The 17,231-nt window shown below is 41.8% G+C and overlaps 2 protein-coding genes across 8 annotated transcripts in view; one reads left to right on the forward strand and one right to left on the reverse strand.

Moving 5' to 3' along the window:
- Positions 1–2,502: 2,502 nt before the first annotated feature.
- FANCF (FA complementation group F) lies at positions 2,503–5,428 on the reverse strand. Its single transcript, XM_049099159.1, has one exon. The coding sequence runs from the start codon at positions 5,413–5,415 to the stop codon at positions 4,378–4,380; it is 1,038 nt and encodes a 345-aa protein (XP_048955116.1). The 5' UTR covers positions 5,416–5,428; the 3' UTR covers positions 2,503–4,377.
- GAS2 (growth arrest specific 2) overlaps positions 4,607–17,231 on the forward strand; it is a 150,418-nt gene continuing 137,793 nt past the window's right edge. For all 7 annotated transcript variants that reach the window (XM_049099160.1, XM_049099167.1, XM_049099161.1 and 4 more), the window contains exons 1-2: positions 4,607–4,743; positions 8,603–8,680. The gene's annotated coding sequence lies outside the window, so the exon portion shown is untranslated. The remainder of the gene's footprint in view (positions 4,744–8,602; positions 8,681–17,231) is intronic.

Raw genomic sequence — 17,231 nt, forward strand, 5'->3', positions numbered from 1 at the left:
TCTCTGCCTCTCTCTCTCTATGAATAAATAAATAAAAATCTTAAAAAAAAATAAAAGATTTTGCAGATTGTTGGGTTACAATTTGAAAATGCTACCACGTACTGAGTTCCCCACTCTTCTTGTTTAGATTTGTCCTCCTTGTAGCCACTAGAAAAAATATTTGCGTTTCTTAGAGATGTGATGCAAAGGGTAACACTCTAATGAAATGTTCGCTCCATTCCTATTCCTACCTTATTATGTGCTCCATTCTCATGCATTCATAAATAGTTATCAACTACTTAATATGCCAGTTTGTCTAACGTTATGGAGAGGACAAATAACTTGATACCAGAAAACTATCCTTTAAAGTCGGTGTCGAAGTTAAGTTGGTATGGGTTAAAGGAAAAAGGAACACTTCCACTTCTGGCAAAGCCACAAGTGTATTTTAGATGGGACTCAACTGCTACAAACATTTAGATTCTCAACAAAACATACTTTTTTAGTGCTTTGTTGGAATTTTAGGAAATAAAGGAAATTTCCAAGTCACCTTTCTTACCCTTCCTCACCCTGCCCCCCGCCCCCAGCCCCCTGCCAAACATAGATCTCCAAAGGCAGAGAGATGTGAGAAGCATTCAAACATGGGGCTTCACCTTTAAGCCTATAGCAGTTTTTCCAGTCGCCTTCAACCATGTGATTCAAAGTAGCTCACTAGCATCGTACTGACATCCCAGGTCTTTGGAAAGGAGAAACAAGGCCTAAGAGCAAATTAATTTCATATCCTTAGAGTGTGAATCTTAAGCTGTATGTATCAATTCTGCTTGTATACAGCTGGTCAAAACCTAGTGTGAGGACCATACCTAACTGCAAGAGACATTGGGAATTTACTCTCTAATTGGGTGGCCATTTCTAGCTGAAATGTGGGGGTGAGATATTATTATATATCAAAAAAAGATATATGTCAAAACATGAGACTTGCAGTGAAAGCAGAATTCAGAAGACAATTTAAATGTTATATAATAATACAAAAAGGAGCTACACATAGGCTAAATGTTCTCATTTAAGAAGGAAAGAACAGAATAAAACAAAATAGATAAAATAAGAGCAGAAGCTTTTGAAAAGGAAAAATGTATAAGGTATTAATTATTGGTAAAAATTATGTAACATTTAACATCTGAAGAGACTAATAAAAAAAAGAGCATAAACAGGCTAAGTAAAAAAAAGAAACAGAACTTTATATAGATACTTATGATGAAAAAAACAGAAATATTAGTGATCAAAAAAATAAGAAACCACTTTGTTCCAATAAATTTGAAAACTTAGATGAAATAAACTTTGATAGGTTAACTTACTAAAACTGACCTTAGAAGAAATAGAAGTATGAACAGCTATTACAACCATTAACAAAATTTAAATTTTAGTTATGTAATTAAAAAAAACATTCAGCTCAGATTGTAGTAGAGAATAATTCTACAAAACTCTCAAGGAGGGACGCCTGGGTGGCTCTGCAGCTGAGTGATCCTGGAGTTCTGGGATTAGGTCTCGAGTCAGGCCAGGATTAGGTCTGGAGTCTGGCTCCTTGCAGGGAGCCTGCTTCTCCCTCTGCCTGTGTCTCTGCCTCTCTCTGTGTCTCTCATGAATAAATAAATAAAATCTTTAAAAAAACCAAACTCTCAAGGAATTGGTCATTCCACTTTTATGAAATTCTTCCATACAAAAAGAAAAATAGAAACAGTCCGTAATTCAAATGTGGTATGGACAATATAATCTTAATTTCTTTTTTTTAAAATTTTTATTTATTTATGATAGTCACACACACAGAGAGAGAGAGAGAGAGAGGCAGAGACACAGGCAGAGGGAGAAGCAGGCTCCATGCACCGGGAGCCCGACGTGGGATTCGACCCCGGGTCTCCAGGATCGCACCCTAGGCCAAAGGCAGGCGCTAAACCGCTGCGCCACCCAGGGATCCCTATAATTTTAATTTCAAACAAAAGTAAGAGTAAAAAATTATAGGCCAACCTCACTTAAGAATTGAGAATCAAAAATCTAAACAAAATATACATGGAATTAAGCAGAATATTAAAAAATTAATATATTTGACTAAGTTGAATATCCCAGAAATACAATAATTATCATTAAGAAGGTTAACATAATAAAGGTGGAAAAGACCTCAATATTCTCACCTCATTAAATGTATTCAACTGATATTTATTTAGGACTTAGTCTATACTTTTTTTTTTTTTTTTAGAGTATTTGTGTATTTATTCATGAGAGACCCAGAGAGAGGCAGAGACACAGGTAGAGGGAGAAGCAGGCTCCATGCAGGGAGCCCGATGTGGGACTTGATCCCGTGACTCTGGAATCACGCCCTGAGCCACCCAGGCACCCCAGACTTCGTCTATAATTACTGCAGGTTTTCCTTATTTTATTTTTAAAGGCTAAACATGAGAATGTTTGATAACTTTATGAAATCTAGAAATAGTGGAATGTGACCAAAAGATGGAAAGGAATACACAGACATTAAAATAGTGCCAAGGTGACAGAATATTCCTTTAATATTGTTAACATACTATTTATACAAAACGTATTACTATATTAAACTCTCAACCTCATTTTAGCCGCATCTTATTTTTAAATTCATTTTAATGGTCAAATCTAAGTTTCATTCTTGGTCCTTGTTATATGTTTATGTATACTTGCTTTTCATAAATTCTAATGGGTTAAATGTAGATCATAATTTACAGATATGCATTTATGAGTATCAACCTAAAAAAGAGAATATGCCTATTTATAACTTGACATCACTTTCATATGCATTATTTTTATCTTTTAGTTATGTTAGGTGTAGAAAAGGTAGCATTTTTCCACTTAGTGGATGAATAAACTCTCATTCAGAGAGTGAAATAACCTAGTAAAAGTTACAGCAGGTGGTAATAACCCAAACTTAAAGAACATTGAAAAAATAAAGGGAACAAACTGAGGAGGGGAGGTGGGTGGCAGTTTGGGGTAACTGGGTGATGGGCATTAAGGAGGGCAATTGATGGAAGGAGCACCCGGTTTATACACAAATAATGAACCACTAAATCCTACCCGTGAAACTAATAATACACATTAACTAAATTGAATTTCAATTAAAAATGTATATAGATACATATATCCCAATGTGCCAGGCCTTGTGTAGTTTGGAGTATACAATGATGATACAGACCTTACAACTGAATATTGGTTTTCAAATCAACAATCACCTAAAATCACCTAGATTTGTGGATCAGTTTAAGTCAGAAAAGATCCAGGTGCATTGGCTTTACCACGTAGGAGCCATACAATGTTGGACAAATCGCTACCCTGATACTCAATCTGGAGTCTCAACTAATACAATCCAGAGCTCACAGCACACTGCCCTGCCTCACAGAGACTCTGCTAGATGATCTGACCCTAAGACTTTGTAAACTATGACACCATACATGTACCTTATTCTCCAAAAGCCAAATCTTAGGCATTTTCCATTAGAATCAGAACATTGTAAGTAGCCAGCACACAGATCAATTATTCTAAAAATGTCCCTACAGGGCAGCCAGGGGAGGAAAAATGAGGAAACTCGGCTATTTTTAAACACTTCAGTCAACATATGAGGCAACTGTAGCACCAAGATTGTGATTTATTAACCCAGTCCATGGCTGAAGCACCAAAATCTGAGTCTTCGATCCATGTGGGGTTTCTTTTACCATCAAATGCTGAATCCAAGGGTGTATGTTTGCCATTTTTTTATACTTGAAGCAGTTTTTTCTCTCCCTCATTCTTAAGTCCGTGCTTTAAAATACCGTTTGGGAAAAATGAATAAATAAAAGTACCGTTTGGTCAAAAAAAAAAAAAAAAGTATACTCTTTGGTCTCTGGATTTCGGAGGGTAGTGATCTGCAGAAATAAGAAACAAGCTGAGCATCCCGGGGCGGCCTTGGGCGTAGGGCGTGGTCCTGGGGTCCTGGGATCGAGTCCCGCGTCGGGCTCCCTGCGTGGGGCCTGCTTCTCCCTCTGCAGGTGTCTCTCATACATAAATAAACAAAAGTAAAATGCCTTCAAAAGAGAACAAAAAATAATAAATAAGAAACAAACTTACTGAACGACGCAATCTTAATACATGTGGAGGCTCTTTAACTTAATACGTGTTGAGGCTGTTTAATACAGGTTAGGTCAGAAAGGCCAAAAATCCCAGCTTTAAACTCCAAATAGGCCTGTTAGCTTTCCAAACGAAGTGTTGTTTCTCTGTTTCTTCTGAGCACACCTGCTCCAGGTGACAAGCAGCAGTACCGAGAGGAGGCGCTGGTGGTGGTGGAGGTGGTTGGCGGGAAGACCTACAGAAGTAAGGCGTGGCGGCAGCAAGAAAAAAACCAGGTGTTTATAGTCACTTTGGGAAGTGCGCGTGTTCGGGGCTGCGGGCCGGGCCGGGCCGGGCCAGGCGGCACCCACCCGCGCCGAGCACCCCCGAGGAGGACGCAGCCCCTAAGCTGTCCGTCCCGGCCCCCGGGCCCAGCGCCAGCAGCAGGTCGGTCCAGACGCTGAGGCCGCGCACTCGGAAGGCGCCGTCCCGCGCGCTCCAGGCCTCCAGCGCGGCCAGGGCGGCGTCCTTGAGCGGCGGCGGCGCCCGCGCGAGGCTCAGGAAGCGGCCGCGCAGCTCGGCCCAGGACACGTGCGCGGGCTCGGCGGCCTCCCAGCGGCCCGAAGGCAGGTCGTAGCGCAGTCGGCAGCCCCAGCGTGCGAGCTGGCGCAGGTAGGCGCGGCGCAGCGCCGGGTGGCGGGCGGCCAGCGCGGCCAGGCGCGCGGCGGGGAGGTCGCGGCACAGCGCGGCCAGGGCGTCGGCGCGGCCCAGCAGCCAGCGGAGCAGCTCGCCCGGCGCGGGGCCCGCGGGGTCCAGCAGCAGCGCGGCCGCCGCGGCGCGCAGGAAGGCGGCCCGCGGCGCGCGCGCCCACAGCCCGTCCAGGAGGCCGCCGGCCGGCCCGTCGCGCAGCCGCCGCAGCAGCAGCTCCGCCTGCGTGCGCAGCGCCGCGTCCTCGGCGGGGCCCCCGCGGAGCAGCAGGCGGACGGCGCCGCGGCGGCGGGCGAGGCGGGCGAGGCGGGCCTGCAGCGCGGCGGCGGGGGCGGGCGCGGCGGGGCCCGGGAAGAGCAGGCGCAGCAGGCAGCGGTGCGCGGCGGCGCCCAGCGCGCGGTTCCCCAGCAGGCGCGCCGACAGCACCACGTCGCGGCCGCCCCAGGCCCCGAGGCGCGGCCCCGCCCGCCGCCGCCCCTCCAGAGCCGCGCGGAGCCGGCCGTGCGCGCGGCGCAGGTAGCGAGCCCACTGCACGGCCCTGCGCACGGCGGCGGGGCCCCAGGCGCTGACCGCCGCCGTGCGGGACACGGCCAGCACCTCCGAGAAGCGCTCCAGCTGTTGCAGCAGCGACTCCATGCGGCCGCGCGCGCTTCCGCTTCCGCTTCCGCTTCCGCGTCCGCCCCGGGCACGCCGCGCCCCCGCGCGCCGATTGGGGCGCCCGCGGGAAGGCTCCGCCCCCCGTCCGGCGCTATTGGGCCAGCCCCCTGCCAATCGCACGGGGCTTCCATCCGGGCATCCTGGGCCCTTGAAGGCGGGAGCTGGGGGGAGCCCGCCGCTCTTAAGGGGGCCGCCGCCCTTAAGGGGGCGGTCGGGGTCGGCGGACAATAAACCCGGGGCGCCGCAGGTGGGGGCGGAGCATCTCGGGGAGATGCTCGGGGGTCCCCGGCGTCTGCACGCTTCCTTCCAGTTGGGAGGCAAACCCCAGTGGAAATTTCCTGAGCTTTGCCTGAGACGGTCTGCCGAGTGGGTCATGCCAGGCATGCTGCTCCACAGTGGACGAAATCCGTAGTTGATTCAGTTTAGTTTAAAAAAAAAAAAGAAAAGTGCTGACCTCCCATTAATTGATTAATTAATTAATTAATTAACTATCTTCGATTCCGGGCCTTCATGTTGCTGGTTCGTTATATTAGCACTGGAGGCCCAGGTTCCTTGAAGAAACCAGGAAATTTCAATATTGATGCTTCATTAAAAATATTTTTTTTAAAAAAAAGAGCTTAAATTTTCATTGCAATATTGCACCTTTTTTTTTTTTTTTTTCGTTTTCATTATTTCCATGGCAAGGCAGCTTAGTGGAATTTTATTTCATGCAAACGACTAATGGAGCAAAATGACAAGGGGGTGTTTGACTAAGACTGGGGCAGGGCACGGGGGAGAGGAGGAAGGATCTGTTTCCGGAGGGGCCCCTGGATTCTTCACCCCTTCACCCATTCATGCACTTAGCAGATATGTATTTGCCACCTTCTAGAGGTTGCACCTTTTTTTTTTTTTTTTTTTTTTTTTTTTTTTTTTTTAGAGGTTGCATTGTTGCAAATGCCCACAAGAATTTCGCTTCCTGATGTTGGTGACATGGCTCAGGTGAGCGGAATTGACAGGCTTGAAAACACCGGCCAAAACTCTAATTGAAGCCGACGCAACTGATGTTTTGTCTCAACAAAAGGGAAAGAGAAATTTAAGAGGGGGAAGAAGCATGTTTCATTTATTAGAATGAGTATTCCTACATCTTTTTTTTTTTTAATGGACAAATAAAGTAGTGATGCTTATGTTGTTAATTCTTTTTTTTTTTTTTTTTTTTTTTTTAAGATTTTATCCATTTATTAGAGCATGGGTTGAGGAGGAGGAGGAGAAGCGGGCTCCTGGCTGAGCAGGGAGCTCAAGGGGAGGACTTAGTCCAGGACCTGGGCCCACTGGGCCACCCAGATGCCCTTCAGTTTTTGATATTTATCAACCCACACTCATTTCGTCCTGTAGTATTACTTGGTTTTAAGCCCAGGATACCATATACCCTAAAATTCTTTGTATTGACTCCTAGACACTTTGAGCCCAACGTGCAGCCTGCCTTTGGGAAATATACAGCCGTCACTCATTCGTTCATTTATTCCTTTATTGATCACTTATGTCTCCTCATGTAGACACTAGGGATTTAGTGATAAATGTAGCTCTTGTCCCACTGGAGGGGTTCACCTCCTGACATGGAAGAGAGACCTTAAACAAATGGCCTGAAATGTGATGGGAGGATATAATAGAGACAAGTCAGGAAGACTTACCTGATAAGGGAGGCCTCCTGAAGAAACTGGCTTTTCACCTGAAAACTCAAAAGCTGAGGGTTGAGAATTGTTTTCATGGCCGAGGGAACCGTTAGGTCGCAGGTACCTGAGTTGAGAAGGTCTAATCCATTCAAGGAGGTGAAAGAAATTCAATAAAGATGCCTTTAGTTCAGGATGGAGTGAGACCTTATGGCAAGTTGTGTTCATATTAACATTTCCAGTCTCCCACCTTTCCACTTACCTGTTTAAAATGCTATTTTATTGTAAGTCCTTACTTGAGCATTATAATGTGTAAATTTATACATATTTCCCATTAGCCTATTTTCAGTAAACAAGGTCTAGGAAGTTTTCCGCTTTAGAAGAAAGAAAAAAACCTGGGGTTTAGAGCTTCTCTTTAATGTTCCATTTAATTCAACAACCTTCAGTGAGCATTTACTGAACTTCTACGAAATGCAAAGTGTTGGGGGTTGGAAGATGATGATGACAGGGCTTTCACTTAAACATACAGTCTTGAGGCTGGAGTGGGGAGGGACACGAAAACACACTTAACGGTAACGCAAATCACATGTCCTATGTTTTAAAAATTGTAAGAATGGTTCTGGGACAGGCCAGTTGTAAACTGGGGAGTTTGAGGAAAGCTTTATAAAGGACCAGTACTTCATTTAGGCCTTAAGCTGTTTGAGCAATCATGGAATAAGGGAAAATTCAAATGAGAGAAATAGTAAGGTAAAACAACATGTACAGTGTGGTCTACAATTACCAGGAGCAATCTCCAGCTTCCTGGTTCTGATCCCTAAATTCCCAGGGTAGCCGTAAATTAGGACAGCGGATAGAAGGCCGAGTTTCAGATTTTTGTTAAAACGTGGTAATCATTCAAACCGTGGCGGTTAAGCAACATCAACAGCTGAGGTTCAGAAAAGAAAGGCTTCCACGAGAATCCTACCTCATGGGGTCTTGGGGAAGATGAAATGAGATAGCAAATGCCAAATGCCGTACTCGGTTTCTTGACTGTCTCTTAATATCCATTCTACAGTCACTCCCACCCACTTTTTTTTTTAAAGTTTTTTTTTTTATTATTATTTATTTATTTATTCATGAGAAACACACAGAGAGAGGCAGAGACACAGGCAGAGGGAGAAGCAGGCTCCACGCAGGGAGCCCGACATGGGACTCGATCCCGGGTCTCCAGGATCAGGCCCTGGGCTGATGCCAGGCGCTAAAGGGCTGAGCCACTGGGGCTGCCCACTCCCACCCACTTTGAATGGTAACAATGCGATTTGGAATACTGACTTCGCCCAAGGGTAGTGCCTGGTAATCTTGAACCAGTCATCTTAACCTGCCCCTCCTTCTCTTAATTCAGAATTGATTTAGGAAACCAGTCCTAAGCCTTTCAATGGATAGCGTTTCCTAATGACAGAAATTCTTTCAACAATGACCAGGTGAATCATTTTCCATCAGTTAGGCCTAGATGACTCAGAGGATGCTTTCTTACTCTTCAGAGTTGATCGAGCATGAACGCTGAGCGTGAGCATTGACCAGTAGGAAGAGGAAGTGGCAACAGGCCGAGCGTATACAAGGTGAGTAGCAGGCACGCTAGAGTTTCTGTCTTCCTCTTGATATTGCTATATATTTATATGAAGCCCAAAGCTGCCACAGCCATCGACTTCCCAGGGCCTAAAGAATCTCAGAATCACAAAGACTACGTTGGATCACAACAATGCTAAGACTAACCCTGTTTGGGATCATAGCCCTAAATGTTCCCAGTTGTGGGGTTGTGTGGGTGTGTTATTTGTTTGGTTGTTTGGGTTTGTTGGTTTGCTTTTGGCACATGTGCCAGTTTCAGTTTCATTTTTGTCACTTTCAGCTACATGCACCCAACTAGTACAAGCCTGTAGAACAGCGTATGACATATATAAACAACAAACACTGGCACTTGTTATTATATAAGCCTCCAAAGTATACATCTTCCCACATCTTCCCTAAATTCCACTCGTCCCAAGTGTAAAAGAGCGACCACCGACACTGGTATGGGCAATGGTGAAGAAGACTTGATTGAAGAGAGATGCATCTTGCTGCTGCAATATTTACTCTTGGTCCCGCGAGTTTTCTAATACAATGTTGTTCAGTGGACTATAAAGACTAGAAAAGTCGAATTGGGTTTAGTTTCTAGGTCAGGTCTACATTTTTGTTTCTTTTAAGATATACAATCAGCCAGAAATTATAGGACACAATGCAGCTGAGCAACCAACAGAAAAGAAATACTCTGATATCTCCTTATTCTACTCTGGAAAATGCCATATTTACACATCACCATATTAACTTCAGCTATGTGGTTGTTGAAATAATCTTTGTCTATAAAAATAAGTAAACCTGGATGCCACATCTTCAGGCAAGACAGACATAGAGGGCTTTTCCTTCATCCAGGAACCTGCTTCATGGGAGGAAAGTGTTTTGACCTTTTTACAGTCCCTGGGGTGGGGGGCAGATATGCTGGGCAATGATTACACCTCATCCTGACCCCATGACCTCATTCAAAAACAGGGGTAAGAATAGGGTCTCTGTATGCTTCAGTAACAACAATAAATAACAAGCTGGCACACCTCTTAAAAAAATTTATTATTGAAATACAGCCGACATATAATGTTATATTAGTTTCAGATGTACAACTTAGGGAGCTGACAATTCCATACATTGAGCAGTGCTCACCACAATAAGTATAGTTACCATCTGTCAAGTTGGCACAACTTTTGAAGAGAGATCTCTCGTAAAAACTTTGCAGACACATTTGTCATTTTTTTTCCAACAATGCAATCCATCTTTCTCGGGAAAACTGTCCCGGGTGAGGGGCCCAGGAAGTCAGCGGAAGGGTTCCAGATGTCCAAGAAGGACAGGGCGTCACCCTAGTGAATTCAGGGGAGCGTGTTGGAGAACTCACCTCGTAGGCACAGGTGTAGATGTCCCCTCCAAATCTCTTTTCCCACAAATTTGAGACACTCCTTTCCACTTGCACCATATGTGGCTTTAAGCAGCCTCAAAGCTGACAGTAGAAAGACCACTCTAACAATGCATCTATGTTCTGAAAATCGGAACTTCCAGAAAAATTTTGAAATACTTGATACGAGAAATCTTCAGATTCAAAATCCATTTGCATCATCATGATAAAGTTTAACACTATGTTGCCTTTATAAGGAAAGAAGAGCTTTTCTTTAAAGACTATCTCATTGTGGGGGTGCCTGGGTGGCTCAGCCCGTTAAGCGGCCAACTGTTGGTTGATCTCAGCTCAGGTCTTGAACTCAGGGTTGTGACTTCAAGCCCTGCACTGGACTCCACGCTGTGTGCCTATTAAAAAGAAAAAAAGAAAAAAAAAAAAAGACTAAATATATCTCATTTCTTATAAATTTTGATTGGCCATAAAAGTGGTTTATCTGTTTCATTAACAACATTTTTAGTCAGTAGTGACTCTCAAGAATATGAAGAGAACTTAACGTCTTAAGCATTGTGACTGACCCTGCCAAACATAAAACCAATATGCAAAACAAAACAAAAAATCATGGAATCAAGATTTTCTTGCTAAAAAATTTCAGAATTTTAAATGAAGAAGTTTCACGTAAATTTAATATGTAGAATCATCTCTGTACTAGCGTTCTAAGATAAGAAAGTGAAAAAAAAAAAAAAAAAGCTTTTCCCACCCAGTATTTTATGCATGGCTCCTGAACCCTCTTTGTTGACTGCTAGGTGCCACCATGTGAAAAGGGTGGAAAAGATTGCTGCACGTAGGCATTCCAAGGCAGTTAGCTAAAGAAAGGGAAACAAAGAAGGGACATTGCAATTCTGCAATTCAAATTAGCCTTATGTTTTTGTAAATAGAATGGGGAGAAAGTTCGTTGGCTCCTTATTTTCCTTTTGTACTTCCCATTTCACTTCATCTGTTTTCTCTTCCTTTTCCCTGCTCTGCACAGAGGACGGGTCTGACCCTAGACTGTGTCTACCTCGTCTCCTACCCTCTTTTTGCTGCTAAATTGACCAGTGAGAGGCATCAGCAAGCAGTCAGAAGGAGAAGAGACTTTTCTTTCTCTGCTCTCTGCGAAGGCCTCAGGATTCTTGTTCCTTCCTCTAAAAGTTCTAGAAGTGCCCCCTGAGTTTTGATAGCAACTATTGTTCCCTGCAGCCCTGGGTACTTCCTGCTGCTACTAATACCTGGATGCTTCCCCATGCCTTATTGATGCCCTTATCCCTGGCCATACCTTTGTAAATATTGCCCTGTTAGATTATTTTTAAAATCCCTGCTGACTGTGCCTGTTTCCTGCCAAGACCTTGATGGACACAGTTATTTGAATTAACAGAAGTCTGTGAATCCTAATACCATCAAGCAGTATATGTTTAGGGAACACTGAGTAGTCTAGCACCATGATTCCCAGATACCTTTCTTTGCCATACACTGCTGCTAATCTATGACAAAGTCATCATTATGACAGTGATACATGAAAAATATGACAGAAAATGTGAAATGTTTTCATAAACATAATTTAAGCAAAGGGGGGGAAAGCATTTCTTTGTAAAGCAGTGGTGATATTAAATGGTAATTTTGTGTTTTCGTTCTTTGGAAAGATTAAAGTTTGCCACTATTATCTCAGAAACCTACTTTAAAATATATGTGTGAAAAAGAAAATAATAATAAAATAAAATATATGTGTATGTGAGAATAGATGCATGTTTACATCTGGATATATAGACTATAAATCTGTGAAATCCAGAACTCCGAAAATCGCCTGTCGTGGTGTAGGAAATGATAGCAGAATTTGTGAAAACCTTGGATCTGTGTTCAATTGGCAATCAAATGCTATTGATAGTTTTGGAGCACAAGAATGCTACGATCATGAATGCTCTAACATAATGTAGACAATTGGTGGTAGCCAACGGGGGCAAACGGCTGGAGAGGGAGGTCCAGTAGAAAAATATTGCAAAAGTCTGTAAAACGACAGTTTCACTAAGGAAGCAGCTGAGCAAACATGAAGGAGGGGTGGGGAGAGGGTGGTAAATAGATTGGAAAATTCTTTGTGAAGAAGAATCAATTCCTTAATGGAGAGGAGAATCAAAATTACTAGGCATATTCTCTTGTAAGTGACTGGCGACGTCTCTTTACCTTTGGAATGGAATGCTTGGACTGGTATTGATTTTGACTGATACAGTTTTGAGAAAAAAAAGAGAAGAAAATAAAAACTCATAGCCAAACATGGCTAGGCAGAAATTTTTATCCCCTGGATTACGTATATTACATAGTAGAACAAATGATTTTTGAGTAGTGTGATAACTCCAGGAGACATCTTGATTGCCTGAGGATGGAGTTATTGAAAACATGGGTTGAATTATGCAAAAAGAGGAATTTAGACCAGAATCTCTCTCCCCTTCTTTAAATAATCTCTAATGCAACTCCCAGAATCTGAACATTTACCGTGATATGTCTTGCATTCAGAAACTACTGAAATAATTGAATTAATCACAGTGGAAGAAGCTCTCCAGACTTTTATCATTTTTATATTTTGTCCACCGTTTGGCACGTTTTTGCTTTTGTTTTTTTTGTTTTTGTTTTTCCTTGGCACATGTTTTGAAAAGAAATTCTATCTGTAAGGGACAATGATGAAACTCATGTTGGCATTGGTTGAATATATCATTTAATATAAATATATCATTTAACACTATATATTAATAGATTAAACACCCTTCTCTATTTTCTCTATTTATATGTATTTGTATAGAAGTAAATGAGATGAAATTTCTTTTTTTAAAAAAAAGATTTTATTTATTTATTCATGAGAGACACACACACACAGAGGCAGAGACCGAGGCAGAGGGGGAAGCAGGCTCCATGCAGGGAGCCCGACGTGGGACTCGACCCTGGGACCCCGGGATCATGCCCTGAGCCAAAGGCAGACGCTCAACCACTGAGCCACCTGGGTGCCCCCTAGATGAAATTTCTAGTAAGAAGATGCTTGGGCCAAATAATTGAATTACATTTATTTTTAAGATTTTTCTTTTACAGTTGGTGATTTTTTTTCTAATGTCCAAACCAGAAAGAAAAAAAAAAAATATGAATCAGTTTCTCTACTTTCGAATTAGGAGTTTGATTTCCATGCAGGAGAGCTCTGTAGAAATGTCTGGATGCCTGTATTCTTATCCCACAGTTATCAGTCTCTTGCTATATAACTACCTGCCAGGAAGGGCTTTTTTTTTTTTTTTCTGGTTCAATAACTTTTTAAATGTCTGTTGTTCCCATTTTCAAGTCTCCAAAACTTTTATGTGAATTCTTTCAGCACATTTTTTTCATTATTTCCCAACCTTCTTTTTTTTTTTTTTTTCTGGATGGCTGAAGTTTCCAGACATATAACCTGAAATGTCCTGAGAGAATTAACATATAAAAAAAATAAAGCTAAGGAAATGGAAAGCAAAGTATACATGTATAATACATGCATATAGACACATAAAATCATTTTAAATTTTCCTTGAAAAAGCAATAGATAAATCTGATTTTTCATATTAATATTCTCTCCACTGAGCAGCAAATATGGTAAAAAAGTCATCAAGAAACCTTCTTGTTTTTAATAACTTCCAGACCTAATCTTAGTTCTTAGATTGGGCTAGTCTGTTAATATCATTAATGTCAAGAAATGTTTTCCCCAAAGATTCCTAACATTGCAAAATAAACTGGCTGAAATAAGCCAAATAAGTGATTAAAACAAAATTCACAGTATCACAGAAACGTTTTATTGGAAGGTAAAAATTCTTTCTGGTAATGTTTTTATCAGTAAGTTACACAATTTTAAATATAAAGGGAGGCTTTAAAGGGAATATTCCACCATCAGATTTGAGGGAAACACTCCATGGGGGGGGGGGGGGAACGTTTGAAGCAAATGTGCTGTAACTGATATTTCTTTTTTCTTGATTCTTTTGAATGGATTAATGAAAGTTGTAATTTTCTTACAGGTTGTGTATCTTTACTTACACTGACCCAGTGAGTAAAGGCCCCTATTTCTCGGTATCTTAGAGTATCATGAGTCTTCTTCACCTTTTCTCTAGTTGATGTATTTTGGTGTTCATCTATTTTATGGACACTGGGCATAGAGGATGAGATGTACACAACCGAGCAGCATCTCTTCTTCCAGGATGTGTTCATAATACCTGTAGCCACTTAAAGACATTTCAGTATTCCTTAGACAATCTGGCATGTCAGAAAATGCCAAGAGTTTAGAACAAGACAAAATTGCTGAGGGAATTGTAGGGTAGGAGGAAAAAAGTACTTATAATAATAAAGGCAAGGTTTCAGAAAATACATGTAGCAACTTAAATTTGACTACATAATGGGAAACATTGAGGAACGTTTTCTTCCAGGGAGATTTTTGCCTAAACAATAACGTTACTGAGATTCTACAAAGTCAGGGATTTCAACCAACAATATAATTTTTGAAGATTTTGAAAATGTCAAATTTTCTAGTCAAAACTTTTGTGTATTAAACATTATAATTTTTAAAGCATGTCAACCTAAGTAAAGAGATAAACTGAGGCAAGCTCAAGTTCCCAGAAATTGAGTTTATTCGGGAATAGCAGAGGAATTACAGCTTGGGAAGGGGATGCTGTAGCAAGCTACATACAGGTGAATCCATTGAAGGTTTGGAGTGGGCTGCGTTTATGGCCCAGGAGCGCAAAGAGTAGGGAGTTCACTCATCGTCCAAGCAGTAAGTGCATTGGCTTGAAGATGGAGAGGGAGTCTTAGCAGATGTGAATTGGTCAGGAGGTAAATCTTCCTCTTCTGTAAAGCAGGCATTTATGGGAAATCAGTCTCTCGGCTCTTAAATTGGGTTCTTCTGAGGGTGCACTCGTGAGATTCCCCATTTCCTATTTCCTGGCTCCATTGTTGATTGGAATTCATTCACCAAGGTATAATGTTCTTAACTTTTTCTAGTATTTTCTGTCGATGGTGTTCTTGGTTGTAAAAATACAAAATACACATGATTTTACTCATCTAAGTGAGTAAAAACAATTTGATGTTTTTATCCTCTGCCCAACCAGGAGAATATCTGTGAATATTCACAATTCTGTATAAGGAGAAATGATTGAAGTGAACTCTGTGTTCTCCTCTAGCTTTGTAATGTGACAGTTCTAATTAGTTTTTTTTTTAAATAGATTTGAGTAAAAAGGAAAAAAAAAAACGTAATTCAAACAGGATGACTGAATATCTCTACAGCGAGCATGAGGATGGGCTTGCCGCCTTTTGCCTATGCCAGCTGCCAGGTTTTCCTTTACTTTCCTCAACTTTTTCAAACTTAAAGGCCACTAAATCTAGCACTCAAGTTCTAGCAGTTCAAGTATTTCCAACTTTGAACCCATCGATGTGTTCTTGAATTTTGTAATCTCTTAAGGTATATGGTTGAGGAACCTAAACTATGAATATTATTAATCTGATACCTAGGTGATAGGAAATTGGAAGGACTCCCCACACAGCATTAAAGGAAATAAGCAATTGGAACTGCCAAAAGAAAAGTCTGTTTTGAGAAAGGTGGGGTGTTTGGGAAACACAGTCATAAAACATCTGACTGACTGTGTTAAATGGGTTTTGTGTGGCGTCTCTTTTAGAAGGTAATCCAGAAATCAAAAACCTCCTTCACACACCAGCTTAGTGAAGTAGTATTAGCACCCTGCCAAGTTTGTTTTCTCTTTCTACACTTTCTTCCCTCACTTCCTCTTCCTTCCCTCCTTTTCTTTTTGATATTGCTCTTGTTTCTTTTCTTTTGTTCACTCCTTTGTTTTTATATATGGTCAGAGAAAGACTCACCAGCTTCTCTGAATACAAAGCACTCAGAAAAGGGAGGTAATATTATTTTGTGTAAATTGGAGCAGTGAGAAATACATGCAGACTTTATTTTATGATGTTTTCCAAAAAAAAAAAAAAATGCACCTTACCTCTATCTTGACCAAAGTAATCTTATTTCTATTCCACAACAGTCTTGTTCTTTCTTTCCTCAGCCACTATAGGACTAATGTTTCTTGCACCTGGAATCATTGTCTTCCCTTCTGCTTTGCGTGAAACACTTCCTACCATGCTACACAACCTAAGTCCAAGCCTACCTCCTTTATGAGTCTTTCCTGATAGCTGCAGCTGAAAGTAATCTGTTTCACTTGCAGATTCCTATAACACTTGTGGTTGGACTGTTAATTTGTCATTTGCTATTTACTGCCTTTTACTACAAGCTAGGTTCCTTTTATGATGCAAACAGCATAATAGTTTAATGACATGAACCTCCTGGATCCATTACCAAGCTCCGTATATTGCTACTACAAGGGTTCAATAGTCCGGGTTCATTGTGTAGGGACTCTCCTCCACAAAAACGGCACAAATACACGAGCTGATTACATTTTCAAGCGGATGTGTGCACCTCAGCTCTAACTTTCACCTTTTTGAATGGGATGACTGTGTCTTAAGGACGTTTTCTAAAGTCCACAATAATGTTTATAGTACTTTGCAGAGTGCAGGAATGCAAGATGATGGACTGGAAAGGATATGCATTTTCTTACATGGTAAGACTTCTTTTCAACAGACGTTGAGCTTCTAAGGTGGAGGGACTAAGGCTTTGAACCTCTGGTTCTTAGCATAATCACTGTTACATAGTTGGTACCAGTGCTGCTTTTACATTAGCCTTGGACAAGTTACTTAACTTTTCTGAGTCTATTCCTTCATCTATAAAGAAAAGATAATAATATGTGTCATAAGGTTGTTAGGAGGACTCAGTAAAATCATGTTGCAAGGCTTCTAGCACATTACTAGTACACTACGTACAATTCCTATTAGAGAGTTCTCTTTCCCTTTCCCAATTATGTGGCAGTTTTCAACAGGATCCCAGGAATCTTTGACACTTCTCCTATTGAAAGGATAGACCAATATTGCACAACAAAAAGGAGGCTATGTGCCTCCTGAGGCTAGACCTGAAAACGTCATGCAGCTTCCATGGTTTTCTCAGATGGCTTGCTCCAGGACATTCCTCTAGCAACACTCCCTCTAGGAATCTGGCCACCATGCTGTGAGCAGGCCAATTCACATGAAGAAGCCTTCAGTCATCCAACCTCAGACACCAGATG

The sequence above is a fragment of the Canis lupus genome, chromosome 21, assembly GCF_003254725.2.
Source record: "Canis lupus dingo isolate Sandy chromosome 21, ASM325472v2, whole genome shotgun sequence".
Classification (NCBI taxonomy): domain Eukaryota; kingdom Metazoa; phylum Chordata; class Mammalia; order Carnivora; family Canidae; genus Canis; species Canis lupus.